At 40.8% G+C, this 15,225-nt stretch overlaps 1 protein-coding gene across 3 annotated transcripts; it reads left to right on the forward strand.

Moving 5' to 3' along the window:
• On the forward strand, positions 1 to 14,080 carry LOC124128501. 3 transcript variants are annotated; one of them, XM_048397713.1, is made up of 3 exons: positions 1 to 45; positions 794 to 1,548; positions 11,655 to 14,080. In XM_048397713.1, exons 2-3 carry the CDS (start codon positions 891 to 893, stop codon positions 11,693 to 11,695), a joined length of 699 nt encoding a protein of 232 aa, XP_048253670.1. In that variant the 5' UTR covers positions 1 to 45; positions 794 to 890; the 3' UTR covers positions 11,696 to 14,080. The 3 variants fall into 3 exon arrangements, with proteins under 3 accessions (XP_048253670.1, XP_048253669.1, XP_048253671.1); XM_048397712.1 differs by lacking the exon at positions 1 to 45 and adding an exon at positions 94 to 212; XM_048397714.1 differs by lacking the exons at positions 1 to 45; positions 11,655 to 14,080 and adding exons at positions 94 to 212; positions 4,867 to 5,069.
• Positions 14,081 to 15,225: the final 1,145 nt, after the last annotated feature.

Below are 15,225 nucleotides of genomic sequence, written 5' to 3' on the forward strand. Positions count from 1 at the left end.
CTCAGGTACACGGTCACATTGACATTGTCGCCACCACATTGCCAGGTGTGCTCCCGACAACGCATATAAAGTCAATATTATTATACATTACGCGTTTCTTGCCATGACAAAGGGATACTAGTATACACATCACAACTGAACACGGCTGTTGGGGGTAGATGAATTTTACCAAGACGTCATTGACAAACAAATTCAAGTATTTTACATGTGAGGTAAGATAATGTTTCTTAAGCTAGGACTACCCAGAATATATTTATCTGTCTCGGTTCACGGAGGACAATAAACGCGTTATGACATGAGCTAGCCACTTTTCATAGACAAGGTTCGTGGCTCCGTGCACAAACCCTTTGTGCAGCAGAGAGTCGGTAGAATAGCTCCAATCGACTTTACGTGGTATATTTCTAAAAATAGGCGCGTTTCTCGGAACATCTCGTGGATGGTGACTTGTGGCTGTAAAATATTCTTATTCCCAGATCAGTGGCTGCAAGATCAACAGCAAAGTAAAGCCATCGGCGACAGTTATTTATAAGAACCTGTCCTTGTTTAAGACATGTTAAGGAACAAAAGGACCGAGGATAGTTTAAAAGGTGAAAACCTTCTTTTCAAAGAGTAATAAGTAATCAGACACCGTCATACAGGTGGAAGACCACGAGCTTCACGTGGACCTGATTGTCATCTCTCTGATGTCCCCAACACTGGCGAGTGAGTTTACTTTACGTGGTACGTTCCAGGAAAAGGCCCGTTTCTCGGAACTTCTTGTGTATGGTTCATTGTGGCATATTCTTATTTCCAGAATACAAAGGCTTCTAGACCAGCAGTAAATTGACACACCATCTCCGAAAGTTAGCCATAGGAATTTGGAACTTGTTTTCGACACTTCTGTCACCAAAATGTCTGAGTCACGTTTAAAAGAGGCGAAAACATTCTTCACAGAGGGGAATAAGAAATCAGACGCCGTCATACAGGTGAAAGACCACGAGCTTCACGTGGACCTGAATATAATCTCTCTGATGTCCCCGACATTGGCGAGTGAGTTCCAGCCACGCCCGGACCCCCTGTCTCCCCCTAGCGAAACCAACAAAGCCGTGGCCAAGTTGGACGGACGTGTTGACCACATTGTGGACATGCTGACCTCCATCTACCCCAACTTCAGGAGCGTCAACGTTGTTGATAAAGACAACGTCGAGTACCTACTCCCACTGGCTGCGAAGTACAAGCTGCTGTTTCTGATGGATACGTGTGAAACATTGATAATTGGAGCGGCACCTGGCATGAATGACTCTTACCACACATGCCAGATAGAAATAACAAATGAAGAATACAAACACGAGAATAAAGATCGTCTCATGCGGTATTTCGTGTTGGCGCATAAACATGAATTAGATGTAGTGAGGAAATGTTGTATGGACAAGTTAGTAAAATGCTCTTATAGCATACAGACCAATCATCAGACTAGAAGGAATCCAACACGACGCACTGCCGCCTTCCAGCAGCTCGACCCAACTACAAGATGGGAAATACTGAGAAATCGATTATTTTACCTGGAAGGTGAGTTATTGTTTCGTGCTTGACAATGAAAGTTGACTGGGCAGGTGTAGCTGACCCTGTTAGTGACTCAGTATTAGTAGTTACTGTGATGAAGAGACTATGTTGGTGCGATGATGAATATACTACATGTATTACTTATGCATGTTTGGGGCTAACTGGAGGGTCAACTGTATTCTGTAATGTATATATACCATCTTTTGACCCGGAAACGCCTCAGATAATGAATGTATACTAGTATTACATTAACGAGTGCAGTTTTTAATCTTGAAGTGAGCCAACAGTAGAGATTGATCCTTTTCACTCTTGCTCTAATCAATCAACTCAGCCACCTTGCTCAACGTCATGTCACGTGATGAAAAAGATCAACATTTTTGTTCCGGGCCACAACAATAAGCCCAAATACTAGAAATTAACTCGGTGTTTTTGTTTTGGCTGCACTCTCTTCACGTTTAAGCAGTTATCTGTTCTAGATTGCAAGCTTGTGATGCTTGGTTTGATATAGTGAGTCAGTATGGTTCTACGCCGCTTTTAGCAATATTCCAGCAATATCACGGCGGGGGACACCAGAAATGGGCTTCACACATTGTACCCATGTCAGGAATAGAACCCGGGTCTTCGGCCTGACGAGCGAACGCTTTAACCACTAGGCTACCTGACCGCCCCGGTTTGATAAAGAGTTCACATGAATGTACACGGGTTGTTCGATAACAAAGATGAAATTTGAATGACATTCCAACGCACGTATACACTCACTATTGTTAATTACGAAATATAATAATAATGTTGGATTGCCTGGATGCTAGTTATCAATGCACCTTTACCCTAATCATGTCAACGAAAACGTACAAGTATTCAGGAAAGTACATAATATATATACAGAAAAAAATGTCTCAGTGAGCAATGACAATGTACATATGTTTCTATGTCTCTTCTTTCATTTCTGTCATTTTATGTATTCATTGTAAATAATCATTTCTGTTAATCGATGGGAGATGGGAAAGTTTTGATCATTTGTGCTCAATCATTTTCATGTGGATAAAATAATATCAGTTTTACCTAAAAGCCAATATCTCTTTACTTAATCCGAGAATAATGGAACGTACTGTGTTTACAACTTGGAGCTAGCTTATCTGTAGATCGAACAGTGCTCAATTGAATTTGGAACCGAACGCGAAGCTATAGCCATTACTTGGAAACACCATCGACAACAATATCGACAGTCTGTGTTGAACTGTGGGACAAAGTAGACTCAATTTTTATGGATAACAACTTCTTTAATACTGTAAAGGCAAAAGAAAATACAAAACTGTGGGAGTTACAAATGTAATAGGGGCGGTGGGGTAGCCTGGTGGTTAAAGCGTTCGCTCGTCACGCCAAACACCCGGGTTCGATTCCCCACATTGGTACAATGTGTCAAGACCATTTCTGGTTTCCCCCGCCGTGATATTGCCGGGATAGTGCTTAAAGCGGCGTAAACAATATTCACCCACTCACTCACTACAAATGTAATATTTAGCTCAAAGATCACAACGAAGCATGTTGTCATGACGTTTCTTTCTCCATCCTCCAGGTAGCTACGGTAAAGTGACTGACAAATTGGAAGACCTTTGAGGACGTGAGACATCTTGTGGCTACTTACAGTTCTTGTTAATCTGCACACAATATGGCAACGGCTCCCCCAACGTAGATATAATATATTCATTCGCTACCATAGTTTCGTTTTCAGACGGATTCGAAAAGCTCGACGCTAAAAACAGCCCTCCAATAAAATTAATGTCGCGAGCGAGATAAACTCGGTGCAAAGTCAGAGAAGGGAACGTTGGAGGTGGTGACGTCACTTCCGAAACGATACTGTGATCGCGAATAGGTCCACGTTATGTATGACAATGGACCGGAGATGTCATACACTGGATAATCGAGTATATGTTCATTGATTCTATATATAATCTGTGCTGCGGGATGATTTTCAATTCTTGTCATCGCCGCCCTCTCTAGGCTAGGACGTGCTACGTGTTATATACACATGCACAGACTTGTCACAAGAATGTGCCTAGATAGACTGCATACGTACATTTTCGAGAGGATTGTGTATATATACTTTAATGACTCCCATTACGAAATCAAGACGCTGGTAATATTTGTGTCTTTGTGTTGATGCTTGCCCTCTTCCATATTTCCCCTATACTGCTACAGTTACTCGTTACTAACAAACTTAAGAAAGGTCACCTTGAAACGGCATAATGCCATAATAGTAATGACTGAAACTTAACATATATACCTTTACAAGCTGCTTATCTTCAGTTATATCACAGGCCTATATGACAAGTCCGTGGTTATGTCTAAACTTAAGGTGACAATTTACTATATGTTTTGATGAAGTCTCGTTTTATGCAGAGAGTAGCATGACAAATGCCTATTTTGGTGAAATAGGCATCTAAAATATAATTTTATCAAACACTTAATTAGGTTTTTTAGATGGTCACGTACTTCCCGAGTCACGTTCAAAAATAACCCTTTTTTTTAAATAGGAAGGGACATAAAACAAAATAAGAACTGTACTCAAAATGAGCTGTTGTACAGTCTCCTCCAATGATTCGGAGCACAGTGAAAATTACTGTACTCGCTGATCTACTGTTTATGTAAGGTGTTTTACAGAGCAAAACACTTTAAATTGATTTGGATGCATTGACTCTTTTGTCATCAAAGTAAGCCTTGTGTGTTTAGTTTGAAGCATTCTAATCAACATAAAGATCCATCGTTTAGGTACAATGCCAGGAGAAATGTCTCTAGTCGTTTCCAATGGGTTGTTAGTTCCAGTATCTTTAATACCTTGTTCAGAAGCGGGTCGTAATTACCACGAGAAGCTGTTCCAGCTGTTGCCTTATTTTTTAATCCACCCATGAATCGTTATAAATGACCATGATACAATTAATGACTTGATATATGTTAACTTCTTAACTGACTGCGGCGTTAACCAACAATTAAACAAACAAACAAATCACACCACGTGCTTTGAAAACGCTCCACATCAGAAATACGGCTTCCCATCAGTCTTTTCAGGCTGTACAGTAGTTAAGCCCATTTCTGGTGTCCCCCGCCGTGATATTGCTGGAATATTGCTAAAAGCGGCGTAAAACCATACTCACTCACTCACTGTACAGTAGTCTGTCATACAGACCCTGAAACTAATATATCCAATACAGCCAATGCAAGTCTATCATGTTTGGCAAATCTAGATTACTCTGGGCTCCTTTTTATTTTATTTTTAAATATTATTTAACAACTGTTTTTTTCTTCTGTAAACTATGTTCATTTCAGAGACTAGATGTTAGTCTAGCTGTATAGCTTCCAATGAGAAAACATTTCTCTGGGCTGCGGTGGAGCGTGACGCGGTGCACGTGGAGTTTATGCTCTTGCTATTCGTCAGTATCTCATGTGAACTCGACACATGCGCAGTAGTGAACTGATAGTAAAGGACAATCCGCCTTCCAATCCACTTCACGGATTATGAAATCCGCCGGTTCAATACTCTTTTTTTCTGTTTTCTCTCTCTTCGTATTGTTTTTATAATCACAAATAAACAAATATCTTGTGATCTTGTATTTTGACGAATACCCTACGCAATCGGATGGAATAATTTAGATATCTGTGAGTTGTCGTTGTATTTCCCTATCTGTGACAGACAGACAGACAATACTTTATTTGCGTCTCACCCATAAGGTACATTGTACAATATACATATAAAATCAAAACACGCGTAAAACTAGTAGCGGCCAGTTTTCTAATTTTAATGGGGCTACCCCGCATCTAAATTTAGCAAGCGCACTTCTGTGGCAACGACTCAGTGGTTTCTTAACGTAATCCTCCGTATCGTAATGGTGTTTGAAACGCCTGTAGGTTCTCAGTTTATTTCTTCCCCTCGCCCCTTGTATTGACTGTAGCTTGTCCCACCACTTTGTTTTATACTCTGACATCAGTCTTTCTCTTACTGCTGCAGCAAGGGGCCTCGGCTCATTGTGTGAGCTAGTAGATGTTAAGTGCCCAAGGTCTATTTTCTCGAGACACTGGAGTTCCAGTTTTTCTTGAACTTGCTGGCCCATAAAAATATCTTCTTAGTGACTCTCCTGTTTGGCGTGTTGACAAGTCTGGCCCAGTGCCTTGAAACTGTGGCCCACGATCTGACACAAGGTGGGATCCAGCCAACCTCCCCATTTATTGCAACATTTGGTGCGTATTTCCCCAGTCCAAGAAAGAAGCGGATAGCACGGTGGTGAACAGCTTTTATCGTCGAATATTCTGTCGTGCCCAATATTGCGGAACCATAGTCCAGACGAGACCAAAGCATTGTGTCGTAAAGTTTGCTAAATACTTTAAATGGCATACCGCCAAGGCTTTTGTACTTTAAGATTAAAAGACCAAGGGCTCTACATCCTGATTTTGCTGCACATTTGGCCATAGAGTTAAAATCTTAATGTTCTGTTAAAAACACACTCAGATAGTTATAAGAATCTGCGACTTCTAACACAAGTTCATCACAGTAGAAAAAACCCGAAGTCCTGGCAATACTAGCACCCATGAAGTGAACAATCTTGGACTTATCTGCGTTTATATTCATTTTATTACCCTTACACCACCCGCTAAGAAATGTATAAAACCTATCTCGCCATTGAAACGGAAAACGTAGGGCAATTCACACAAAGTGATCATCGCGACTGCAGCAAGTCTATTTGAAGCAGGGGTCCATGGACGTTTCTCAGACGTTTACCACTTTCGTGAAACCCACGAGCCCGGGTATGGTGCTGACAAACCTACAAACAAAACCAGGGTGAACTTGGATTAGAAAACAAGAGACCTTGACATCCCACCCCCACCAAGCCAATCAAACCAAAGCAGGAAAACACTACAGTGTAAAATGTACAATTAAGTTATAATATACACATTATATTAGAGATTTTGTTTTTATTACTCTGGTCAGATATGTATGTTTATTCCACTATGTTGGAATACGGATCGTTAAAGGAATGTTGATAGCTGATCGATGTTGCCGTACATCTGACCACAATGAAGACTTGTTATGATGAACATAATCAGTACGATACCCTTGTCTATCACCATCTGCGCATTACACATGTACATTTGACTTTGGACGATGTGCACTTTGATACCAACACTGCTCAGATAAGTTTTACGCCATTGAGTATTTACTCATACGCGTTATATCATTCACAGTTGGGTATTGAAAGTTTTTTTGGGTATCCAATATAATTTAGACAGGCAATCTGGAGAAATGCCCAGATGAATGGACTTCAGACCTTGTACAGGTTCTACTACACCAAATCAGAACCACCTTCAGTGCAGATCGAGAGATATCTGCAGGCTGTGATTGGAGGATATTCTGTTAGATTTTTATGTCTTTCAAATGTACATCCATCCAGTTATTAAAACTGACCATGTTTTTCTATATTTAGTACTGTCTTTTTCAACATGATGACTTATGCTGAATGTGACCACAGCTATTTTCAAGTAGGTGACATTTGGTGCGAAACTGGGGGTGGTGTGTTTAGCTTCCTGTACTCGGAAAAGGAGCTGGCTAAGCTAGTCATTATTATTTTTTTTTATTGCTGCTCTAAGGCCAAACTGTGCACACACGTACAGGTAATAGCTGTTGAATGCTTAGTTATTTTAAAAAAAATCATAACGTTACTATAGAAGTCTATGGGGAAAACATTTGGTTGTGTGTAACCTTGAGGCTTTCCTGCCACAGTAATCAGTTCTAAGGGATGATAACACACTATCCCACCCACACTCCTTTTTCGTATGAATAAAGTTAATCTGTCATGGCTGGTGGGTATTGCAATACACAGCCTTGGTATTGATTCAAATTAAACAGTATTAAAATTGATGTTAGTTTTGTGTGTATTTTTTTAAAATGGGAAAAAAGATGTCAGTACTCAAAGCAGGGCCTGGGGAGTGCAGTTGCGGCTGTTACGGGGCAGGGTCTGTCGTATAGGTTGGCAACAAATAGTGGGGTGGATGGGGCATGGGGGTCTGAGGGGGGTCTGAGGGAGGTATAGTCTTGGGCATTCGTCGGTGCTGACGCACAAACCAACCAAAGTGCTGGCGGAGGCGGGGGTTAAAGGCAAATACTTTAACTGACCTGTTTAATTCTGCTGCCACGTTACCTGTTGTTGCCACATGTACTGTGCTGTGACTGACGTGGTTAGATAGGTGCAGAGGAAATATCTTAGTTTTGAAATCAGCCAATGAGAAGCTAAGAATTAGGGTTAGGTGATATACAAGTTTGATTCTCGTTCCAGAATGTTGTTGGTTGTTTGGTTGGTTTGTTGTTTAACGCCGCACTCAGCAATATTCCAGCTATATGACGGCGGTCTGTAAATAATCACGTCTGGACCAGATATCCAGTGATTGATATAAGAGCATCGATGTACGCAATTGGGATCGAATACATGCATCAACCAAGTCAGCGAGCCTGACCTCCTGACACCGTTAGTCGCCTCTTACGACAAGCATAGTCTCCTTTTTACGGCAAGCATGGGTTGCTGAATACCTATTGTACCCCGGATCTTCACTAACCATAGCTGTTACTAAATAACCTTTCAGATGAATGGAATTCATTTGAAAATCCAAGACAAATATAATAAAATATCAATATATAGAGGATATTTAATGTGTTTTCTCAAATAACACTTTTATCTCATCGAGTGAAGTGGGGAGAGTCTAATATTTTCACGAGTGAAAATATTAGATTCTCCCCACTACGGAAATTAAAGCGGGCGCTTCTCGCCTCGGCGGTACGTCTCGCTGTCGCCAGTTGTGCCTAATGTCTGGCGAAGCATGTCCGGCGCAAGAGTGATATTAACATTGCCATAGATTTTATTTCCAGACATCAGACTCGTCAAAAGGTTCCTGTGGTCAGTTGAAGAGAAGCTATGCACCTGCGGTTGAGACAGTCGGCATCTGACGTAAATCCGAATTTTGATTCAACCAAATACAAATTTTCTTATTTTCATATTGTATGACTTCAATGACACAACACTTCGCATTAGCTATTTTAGTCTGCATTCAGAGCAGAACCTTTCTACTAAGCCTGTCGGCTCAGGTACACGGTCACATTGACATTGTCGCCACCACATTGCCCAATGAGCTCCCGACAACGCATATAAAGTCAACGTTATTATACATTACGAGAATGTTTCTTGCCATGACAAAGGGATACTAGTATACACTTCACAACTGAACACAGCTGTTGGGGGTAGATGACGTCATTGACAAACAAATTCAAGTATTTTACATGTGAGGTAAGAGAATGTTTCTTAAGCTAGGACTACCCAGAATATATTGATCTGTCTCGGTTCACGGAGGACAATAAACGCGTTATGACATGAGCTAGCCACTTTTCATAGACAAGGTTCTTATCGTCAATGGCTCCGTGCACAAACCCTTTGTGCAGCAGAGAGTCGATAGAATAGCTCCAATCGACTTTACGTGGTATATTTCTAAAAATAGGCGCGATTCTCGGAACATCTCGTGAATGGTGACTTGTCACTGTGAAATATTCTTATTCCCAGATCAGTGGCTGCAAGATCATCAGCAAAGTAAAGCCATCGGCGACAGTTATTTATAAGAACCTGTCCTTGTTTAAGACATGTTAAGGAACAAAAGGACCGAGGATAGTTTAAAAGAGGTGAAAACCTTCTTTTCAAAGAGAAATAAGTAATCAGACGCCGTCATCCAGGTGGAAGACCACGAGCCTCACGTGGACCAGATTGTAATCTCTCTGATATCCCCGACACTGGCGAGTGAGTTTACTTTACATGGTATGTTTCCAGGAAAAGGCTCGTTTCTCGGAACTTCTTGTGTATGGTTCATTGTGGCATATTCTTATTTCCAGAATACAAAGGCTTCAAGACCAGCAGTAAATTGACACACCATCTCCGAAAGTTAGCCATAGGAATTTGGAACTTGTTTTCGACACTTCTGTCACCAAAATGTCCGAGTCACGTTTAAAAGAGGCGAAAACCTTCTTAACAGAGGGGAATAAGAAATCAGACGCCGTCATACAGGTGGAAGACCACGAGCTTCACGTGGACCTGATTGTAATCACTCTGATGTCCCCGACACTGGTGAGTGAGTTCCAGCCACGCCCGGACCCCCAGTCTCCTCCTAGCGAAACCAACAAAGCCGTGGCCAAGTTGGACGGACGTGTTGACCACATTGTGGACATGCTGACCTCCATCTATCCCAACTTTAGGAGCGTTGTTGATAAAGACAACGTCGAGTACCTACTCCCACTGGCTGCGAAGTACAAACTGCTGTTTCTGCTGGAAACGTGTAAAACATTGATAATTGGAGTGGTACCTAGCATGAATGATTTCAACACACCCCTGATAGAAATAACAAATGAAGATTACAATGAAGTGAATAAAGATCGTCTCATGCGGTATTTCGTGTTGGCGCATAAACATGAATTAGATGTAGTGAGGAAATGTTGTATGGACAAGTTAGTAAAATGCTCTTATAGCAAACAGACCAATTATGATACTAATAGGAATCCAACACGAGACACTGCCGCCTTCCAGCAGCTCGACCCAACTACAAGATGGGAAAGGTGATGGAAGGTGAGTTATTGTTTCGTGCTTGACAATGAAAGATGACATGGCAGGTGTAGCTGACCCTGTTAGTGACTCAGTATTAGTAGTTATTGTGATGAAGAGACTATGTTGGTGCGATGATGAATATCGCCTGAGATAATGAATCTATATTACATTAACGAATGCATTTTTAAATCTTGAAGTGAACCTACAGTAGAGATTGATCCTTTTCACTCTTGCTCTAATCAATCAACTCAGCCACCTTGCTCAACGTCATGTCACGTAATGAAAAAGATCAACATTTTTGTTCAGGGCCACAACAATAAGCCCAAATAATTAACTCGGTGTTTTTGTTTTGGCTGCACTCTCTACACGTTTAAGCAGTTATCTGTTCTAGATTGCAATCTTGTGATGCTTGGTTTGATATAGTGAGTCAGTATGGTTCTACGCCGCTTTTAGCAATATTCCAGCAATATCACGGCGGGGGACACCACAAATCGGCTTCACACATTGTACCCATGTCAGGAATCGAACCCGGGTCTTCGGCCTGACGAGGGAACGCTTTAATGACTACGCTACCTGACCGCCCCTGTTTGATAAAGAGACCAACGTATTTGTAAAATGGGTTTACATGAATGTACACGGGTTGTTCGATAACAAAGATGAAATTTGAATGACATTCCAACGCACGTATACACTCACTATTGTTAATTACGAAATATAATAATTATGTTGGATTGCCCTGATGTAAGTTATCAATGCACCTTTACCCTAATCATGTCAACGAAACCATACTAGTATTCAGGAAAGTACATACATATATGTAAACACACAAAAATGTCTCAGTGAGCAATGACAATGTACATATGTTTTTATGTCTCTTCTTTCATGTCTGTCATTTTATGTATTCATTGTAAATAATCATTTCTGTAAATCGATGGGAGATGGGAAAGTTTTGATCATTTGTGCTCAATCATTTTCATGTGGATAAAATAATATCAGTTTTACCTATATGCCAATATCTCTTTACTCAAACCGAGAATAATGGAACGTACTGTGTTTACAACTTGGAGCTAGCTTATCTGTAGATTGAACAGTGCTCAATTGAATTTGGAACCGAACGCGAAGCTATAGCCATTACTTGGAACTGTTGAATTGTGGGACAAAGTAGACTCAATTTTTATGGATAACAACTTCTTTAATACTGTAAAGGCAAAAGAAAATACAAAACTGTGGGAGTTACAAATGTAATAGGGGCGGTGGGGTAGCCTGGTGGTTAAAGCGTTCGCTCGTCACACCGAACACCCGGGTTCGATTCCCCACATTGGTACAATGTGTCAAGACCATTTCTGGTGTCCCCCGCCGTGATATTGCTGGGATAGTGCTTAAAGCGGCGTAAACAATATTCACCCACTCACTCACTACAAATGTAATATTTAGCTCAAAGATCACAGTGAAGCATGTTGTCATGACGTTTCTTTCTCCATCCTCCAGGTACCTACGGTAAAGTGACAGACAACTTGGAAGACCTTTGAGGGCGTGAGACATCTTGTGGCTACTTACAGTTCTTGTTAATCTGCACACAATATGGCAACGGCTCCCCCAACGTGGATATAATATATTCATTCGCAAACCATAGTTTCGTTTTCAGACGGATTCGAAAAGCTCGACGCTAAAAATAGCCCTCCAATCAAACTAATGTCGCGAGCGAGATAAACTCGGTGCAAAGTCAGAGAAGGGAGCGTTGGAGGTCACTTCCGAAACGATGCTGTGAATAGGTCCACGTCATGTATGACAATGGACCGGAGATGTCATACAATGGATAATCGAGTATATGTTCATTGATTCTATATATAATCTGTGCTGCTGGACGATTTTCTCTAGACTAGGCCGTGCTATGTGTTATATACACATGTACAGACTTGTCACAAGACTAACTAGATAGACTACATACGTACGTTGTATTGTGTATATATACTTTAATAAGCATGTCTCCCATTACGAAATCAAGACGCTGGTAACATTTGTCTTCGTGTTGATGCCTGCCCTTTTCCATATTTCCCCAAAAATGCTACAGTTACTGGTGAACAAACTTAAGAAAGGTCACCTTGAAACGGCATAATGCCACAATAGTAATGACTGAAACTTAACATATACCTTTACAAGCTGCTTATCTTCAGTTATGTCTAAACCTAAGGTGACAATTCACTATATGTCTTGATGAAGTCTCGATTTAACTTTCAGTCATTACTATTGTCATTGTGTACCTATCCTGCCATGTTCATATACACATGCAGCTGGAATTTTGCTGAGTGCGACGTTAACCAGCAATTAAACAAACAAACAAATCACACAACGTGCTTTGAAAACGCTCCACATCAGAAATACGGCTCCCCACCAGTCTTCTCAGGCTGTACAGTAGTGAAGCCCATTTCTGGTGTCCCCCGCCATGATATTGCTGGAATATTGCTAATAGCGGCGTAAAACCATACTCACTCACTCACTGTACAGTAGTCTGTCACACAGACCCTGAAACTAATATATCCAATACAGCCAATGCAAGTCTATCATGTTTGGCAAATCTAGATTACTCTGGGCTCCTTTTTATTATATTTTTAACTATTATTTAACAACTGTTTTTTCTTCTGTAAACTACATGTATGTTCATTTCAGAGACTAGATGTTAGTCTAGCTGTACTGCTTCCAATGAGAAAACATTTCTCTGGGCTGCGGTGGAGCGTGACGCGGTGCACGTGAAGTTCATGCTCTTGGTATTCGTCAGTATCTCTTGTGAACTCGGCACATCCGCAGTAGTGAACTGATAGTAAAGGACAATCCGCCTTCCAATCCACTTCACGGATTATGAAATCCGCCGGTTCAATGTTTGAATACTCTTTTTTTCTGTTTTCTCTCTCTTCGTATTGCTTTTATAATCACAAATAAACAAATATGTTGTGATCTTGTATTTTGACGAATACCCTGCTCAATCGGATGGAATAATTTAGATATCTGTGAGTTGTCGTTGAATTTCCCTATCTGTGACAGACAGACAGACAGACAGACAGACAATAATTTTTTTGCGTCTCACACATAAGGTACATTGTACAATATACATATAAAATCAAAACACGCGTAAAACTTACGGCCAGTCGTAAAACGAATTATGAGAGACGATATGATCATAAAACAAACTTGTATACTAAAATGAATATACATACAATATATACATCATGAATTTAAAATAGATCGGTGCTTCAATAAAATATCATAGAGGTTTTGGCCACGTAAAAGGTGAGATCGGAGCTGGATAGAAGTAGTGTAAATTGCTCACAGTAGGAATAGCCTTTGAAATACGGATCAGTAAAAGTACATCGTTTAAGAAGATCTGTTCTCACATCATTATATAGTGGGCATAAAAGTAAGACGTGTATCTCGTCCTCCACACAGTCTCTACAGTTAAAACAAAATCGCTCTTCTGCTGGAATATTAGAATAGCGGCCAGTTTCTAACTTTAATGGGGCTACCCCGCATCTAAATTTAGCAAGCGCACTTCTGTGGCAACGACTCAGTGGTTTCTTAACGTAATCTTCCGTATCGTTATGGTGTTTGAAACGCCTGTAGGTTCTCAGTTCATTTCTTCCCCCTCGCCCCTTGTATTGACTGTAGCTTGTCCCACCACTTTGTTTTATACTCTGACATCAGTCTTTCTCTTACTGCTGCAGCCAGGGGCCTCGACTCAATGTGTGAGCTAGTAGATGTTAAGTGCCCAAGGTCTATTCTCTCGAGACACGACGTCACCCTGGAGTTCCAGTTTTTCTTGAACTTACTTGCCCATAAAAATATCTTCTTAGTGACTCTCCTGTTTGGCGTGTTGACAAGTCTGGCCCAGTGCCTTGAAACTGTGGTCCACGATCTGACACAAGGTGGGAACAAGCCAACCTCCCCATTTATTGCAACATTTGGTGCGTATTTCCCCAGTCCAAGGAAGAAGCGGATAGCACGGTGGTGAACAGCTTTTATCGTCCAATATTCTGTCGTGCCCCATATTGCGGAATCATAGTCCAGACAAGACCAAACCATTGTGTCGTAAAGTTTGCTAAATACTTTAAATGGCATACCGCCAAGGCTTTTGTACATTGAGATTAAAAGACCAAGGGCTCTACATCCTGATTTTGCTGCACATTTGGCCATAGAGTTAAAATCTAAATGTTCTGTTAAAAACACACCCAGATAGTTATAAGAATGTGCGACTTCTAACACAAGTTCATCACAGTAGAAAGAAACCGAAGTCCTGGCAATAGTAGCACCCATGAAGTGAACAATCTTGGACTTATCTGCGTTTATATTCATTTTATTGTCCTTACACCACCCGCTAAGAAATGTATAAAACCTATCTGGTCAATGAAACGGAAAACGTAGGGCAATTCACACAAAGTGATCATCGCGACTGCAGCAAGTCTATTTGAAGCAGGGGTCCATGGACGTTTCTCAGACGTTTACCACTTTCGTGAAACCCACGAGCCCGGGTATGGTGCTGACAAACCTACAAACAAAACCAGGGTGAACTTGGATTAGAAAACAAGATCATAAAGGTTGTCTTAGCAACCTTGACATCCCACCCCTACCAAACCAATCAAACCAAAGCAGGAAAACACTACAGTGTAAAATGTACAATTAAGTTATAATATACACATTATATTAGAGATTTTGTTTTTATTACTCTGGTCAGATATGTATGTTTATTCCACTATGTTGGAATACGGATCGTTAAAGGAATGTTGATAGCTGATCGATGTTGCCGTACATCTGACCACAATGACGACTTGTTATGATGAACATAATCAGTACGATACCCTTGTCTATCACCATCTGCGCATTACACATGTACATTTGACTTTGGACGAAGTGCACTTTGATACCAACATTGCTCAGATAAGTTTTACGCCATTGAGTATTTACTCATACGCGTTATATCATTCACAGTTGGGTATTGAAATTTGTTTGGGGTATTCAATATAATTTAGACAGGCAATCTGGAGAAATGCCCAGATGAATGGACTTCAGA

Source organism: Haliotis rufescens, unplaced genomic scaffold (genome assembly GCF_023055435.1).
Source record: "Haliotis rufescens isolate VD_foot unplaced genomic scaffold, xgHalRufe1.0.p SCAF_17, whole genome shotgun sequence".
In the NCBI taxonomy this organism is placed as follows: domain Eukaryota; kingdom Metazoa; phylum Mollusca; class Gastropoda; order Lepetellida; family Haliotidae; genus Haliotis; species Haliotis rufescens.

What these genes read in the sequence shown, in the direction of transcription:
- LOC124128501 (XM_048397713.1), top strand. Translation starts at nt 891, where the DNA reads ATGTCTGAGTCACGTTTAAAAGAGGCGAAAACATTCTTCACAGAGGGG. An exon ending in TCGATTATTTTACCTGGAAG is followed by an intron (nt 1,549 to 11,654) that starts GTGAGTTATTGT and finishes TCCATCCTCCAG; the next exon opens with GTACCTACGGTAAAGTGACA.